The sequence below is a fragment of the Dioscorea cayenensis genome, chromosome 9, assembly GCF_009730915.1.
Source record: "Dioscorea cayenensis subsp. rotundata cultivar TDr96_F1 chromosome 9, TDr96_F1_v2_PseudoChromosome.rev07_lg8_w22 25.fasta, whole genome shotgun sequence".
Lineage (NCBI taxonomy): Eukaryota > Viridiplantae > Streptophyta > Magnoliopsida > Dioscoreales > Dioscoreaceae > Dioscorea > Dioscorea cayenensis.
In genome coordinates, this window is record NC_052479.1 from 25,238,812 (window position 1) to 25,243,207 (window position 4,396).

The following is a 4,396-nucleotide window of genomic DNA, read 5'->3' on the forward strand; positions in this document are numbered from 1 at the left end:
AAACAAAACCAAAGCTAATCAACCCAACTAATCTATAATTAAGTCTCACTGTAGCACCCTAATTGACATTATACTAAACTGTGGACATTTCTACAAACGTCTGCAGTTGATGTTTTCTCATCCATAATAGCTTTAAAAGTTCACAACATAACAACACGCCCAATAATGAACTTTTTTTTTATCAATTATAAAATATACCAATATGAATGAAAAAGTTGATTAATTTGGTTGAAAAAAAAAAAATAATAATAATCTCTCTCCACTTCAGTCATTTTCCTTCCACTTCCAATATATGTACAGCACCATATATATATATATATATATACTGAGGTCGCAGGTGTGAGTAATTACAATCTATACATTATTAATTAAGATGTGTTTCGTTTCCCAACTATTTATTTTTGATGTTAGAGTGCCACTTTAAACCTACCTACTTTTATTCTATGATAAAATAAATAAAATTTAATAAACCTACATAAAATTAGGTTTAACCATAAGTCCGCTATACAGACAAATTTTCATTATTATTTTTATGTTGAAAAACTATGTGAACAAGAAGTGTTTAGGTAGTGGTAGGGCACTGAAAAATGTCTCCAAAAATAAAGGAAAAAAGCATTATGCCACATATCGGCTAACGCTTTTTTTATTTTTTTATTTTTTTATTTTTTATAATAAGTAACAATTGCTTTTATTTAAAAATTTATTAAATAACATATAAATATAGAAATACATCCATCCTTTAAAAACTTACTAATTAGATATCATATAAAGTAATGAAAAATTTTTATATGTCGTATATCTAAAAAATTTCAACAATTATATTAAATTAATAAATTTTTTTACTAGATAATTCTGGAGTGGGAGGATATGATTTTTTTTACATGTATCACTTATCACCCATGGTGATAAACAATGTTGTTACGTACAATACATAGATGTTGAGCTTTTATCCTGTGTCTGTGCATGCACTGCTCAAGTCAGTGGTGATTGCATTAGTAATGGAATAAGAAGAGCATTATCTCATCATTATTGCCATTGAAAATGGGCTTTGGTCCCACTTTTCATAAATGCATTCTACAAGCCACAACTTTAATTAGATATCAATAATTGCTAAGTAATGAAATGATCCACTAGTCACCTACAAGAACAGAGTGAGGTAAAAAAATTATCACAAGTGATCTATTTGTCTATAGTACATGATGGACATTTAGGAGATTAGACTTACAAAGCAAATTAAGAAAATGGCTTAGCATGTCCCATACTTCATTTAAGTAGTTATCTGACGATTTTTCTATCTACAATTCACGTGGAAAAACATACATCACATCTTTATAGTAATAATACATGTAACATAAATAAATTCAACAAATACATATATATACCTCTATACACAACTCTTATCAATTATTTTTCCAATACATACATGTTTTTTTTTATTTAATATTAAAAATTTTCTTTAGTTTTAATTTATATATAATTGTTGCATGCTTGGTCCGTATTACATCCAAGAGAAAAGCACCAAACATCCTTGTGATGTTTGTTTTATTCCTTCTTTAATGCATGAGAATTTTTTTTTTTTTTTAAGTGAACAAATACACATGGGACATTCATGTTGTTATATTTATCCTAAATGTAAATTTTGAAAACTATCTCTTCATCACTGATTCTCAAGCAAAGAAATCTATATAAGCACACACTTGCCTATTGTAGTTCCCCACACACTAATCCTCCAATGGCTTCACAACTCATCCTCTTCCTCTCCTTCCTCTTTCTCTCATTTTCCACTAATATTGCATATCGCTCTGAGCATGAGATCAAGCTCCTTTATGAAGGTTGGCTGGTTGAAAACCATAAGAACTACAATGACCTCTTTGAGAAGGAAAAGAGATACAGCATCTTCAAAGATAACCTTAAGTACATCGATGAGCACAATTCCGGCAACCACTCATACGCTCTCGGTCTCACCGTCTTTTCCGATCTCACCAATGATGAGTATCGGAGTACTTATCTAGGGTTTCTGCCCCCAGGAATAAACATGGGCCTCAAGAAGAGTAATAGGTATCTCTTCAACGGCCATGAGTCTTTGCCTGACTCCATTGATTGGAGAAAAAAGGGAGCTGTCACCCCAGTGAAAAACCAAAGACAGTGTAGTAAGTACTTAATTTCTATATATACACACACAGAGTATACGTTTATTCGGATATTCTCAACTTTTAAATTCCAGGGACGTTTTCTGCCAATTGTTTGATCATAATCTAAAAATTGCTATTTTTAAGAGTAGTGGGTAGAGTTACTATGCTTCCGTACGTATTACTAGGGAGTGTTATATGTACTGTTAAGTCTCATTTCGATAGTATGCACAAATGGACAATGGTCGTTAGATGCAAATTTAACGGCAACTTTAGGACGTCCCTAAATGGCAGAGTCTCATATGGATGGTCATATTGTTCTTAATTACTTGCATACTGAAGAAGAACAAATTTTGCTTTTCTCAAATTAATTTGTTAGATGATGACTCATTTGGAAAGTCTTCTTGGCAAGATTAATAGTATTAATTATATCCAAAATATTGGTTTTATCTTTCATGTATGCACTCTCTTATACATGAATATATATGTGATCTGTTACTTGTGTCATTTGCACTTCTGAGCAGACAGTTGTTGGGCGTTTACTGCAATTGCATCTATAGAAGGGGTGAACAAAATTGTTACAGGAAAATTGATATCATTATCAGAACAAGAACTACTAGATTGTTATCAAAAGAATTGCGATCCCGGGAACACGAATGAGGCATTTGAGTTCATCATCAAAAATGGCGGAATCGATACAGAGGAAGACTATCCATATAAATCACATTATGTTGGATGTAATTTAAATAAGGTGTGATAATTTTAATTATTTCCTTTGGTTTTTGTTAATAATTTGCTTTATATGTTTATTTAAATGTTTCATCATACATGAAATTGTAGTTAAAAAGAAAAGTTGTGACTATCGATGATTATGAGGTTGTTCCTCAAAATAGTGAAGATAGCTTGAAGAAGGCTGTAGCTCACCAGCCTGTTAGTGCTGCAATTGATGCCAATAGCGATGCCTTTCAATTTTATCAAAAGGTGAACTTCTGCAGATTTCATCTTTGTGCTAGAAAAAAACATTTTCGTCTTATATATATGAATATGAATATGAACATTATTTTTATCTATTATAATTTATGATATATATATATATATATATTGCAGGGAGTACTCACTGGAAATTGTGGGACAGATATAGATCATGGTGTCACAATAGTAGGTTATGGTAGTGAAAATGGCAAAGATTATTGGCTCATTAAAAACTCATATGGGCCTAATTGGGGAGACTCGGGGTATGTAAAAATTCAACGTAATTCTCATCAACCTGAAGGGAAATGTGGCATTGCTATGTATCCAAGTTATCCCATAAAAACAAAGCCAAAGGTAATTGGTCGAATGTGTTTTTCTTCTTCTTTGTATACATATTTCAAACAGAGAATTAAAATTTTTTGTTTCCCTTTGAAATAAGAAACTAAGAACATCATGAATAAATTATTATAGTAACCAAAGATGGTGTGCATTTGAGTTTGCCTTTCCTTTCTTCTTGATGATTATGATTATTGTTTACTTATGAAAATTAGACATATAAATATGTTCTGCATATCATTTTTAATTTATATTATGCTAATTATCTAATTGCTTGATGATTCAAAATAGGACAACGACAATCTACTTGAAGAGAAGGCAGTGGAAGACACTCATGCAGATTGGCCTAAAACTGATGCTGAAAGCAAGATAGCCATAGAATGATGAGTTAGTTGGATTTGTAGAGAATAAAGGACTGCTAATTAATTAATAATGTTTGTATTATCATGCAGTCTTGTACCCTCCCTTAACTTATCATGGGCGTTATATGTCTTATATCTATGTTAGTTTCTAGTTTTCTAATCTATAATAAGTACTGTTTGAATGGAATAAAAGCACATCATTGTGTTTAAATGATCTTTGTTGATGTTCTTTGGAATAAAAGCACATCATTGAGTGGCACAGGTGAACCACTCACTATATGGTTTTTGTTTGTGGAACAGTCTTCCACAATCAGAACTGGAATTTTAGTTTTTTTGAAGCTACAAAAGACTCCAGAAAAACATAATAAGAGAAACTAGATTAAAAAACGAAACCATTATCAAAAAGAGAGCGCATGATCCAATATGGAAGATCCCTTCCAAAAAGAAAAAGATTGAGATGCCGGTGTTTGAAGCCGATGGAAGCCAGGTTAGCAGCTGGTATACTCCAGGAGAGTGGAATGAGATGAATATTGGGGCGTCCGCACATATCTAATAAGAATTTTAAGTTGTTGAACTGAGGACGAAACCTCCAAGAAG

The 4,396-nt window shown here is 31.7% G+C and overlaps 1 protein-coding gene across 1 annotated transcript; it reads left to right on the top strand.

The window, feature by feature from the left end:
• The first annotated feature begins 1,700 nt into the window (after positions 1–1,700).
• LOC120269375 (zingipain-2-like) lies at positions 1,701–3,959 on the top strand. The gene is made up of 5 exons (XM_039276713.1): positions 1,701–2,150; positions 2,654–2,880; positions 2,970–3,110; positions 3,237–3,455; positions 3,729–3,959. The coding sequence occupies exons 1-5, from the start codon at positions 1,733–1,735 to the stop codon at positions 3,819–3,821; spliced, it is 1,098 nt and encodes a 365-aa protein (XP_039132647.1). The 5' UTR covers positions 1,701–1,732; the 3' UTR covers positions 3,822–3,959.
• Positions 3,960–4,396: the final 437 nt, after the last annotated feature.

What these genes read in the sequence shown, in the direction of transcription:
- LOC120269375 (XM_039276713.1), top strand. Translation starts at nt 1,733, where the DNA reads ATGGCTTCACAACTCATCCTCTTCCTCTCCTTCCTCTTTCTCTCATTT. An exon ending in TTGGATGTAATTTAAATAAG is followed by an intron (nt 2,881 to 2,969) that starts GTGTGATAATTT and finishes ATGAAATTGTAG; the next exon opens with TTAAAAAGAAAAGTTGTGAC. An exon ending in CCATAAAAACAAAGCCAAAG is followed by an intron (nt 3,456 to 3,728) that starts GTAATTGGTCGA and finishes GATTCAAAATAG; the next exon opens with GACAACGACAATCTACTTGA.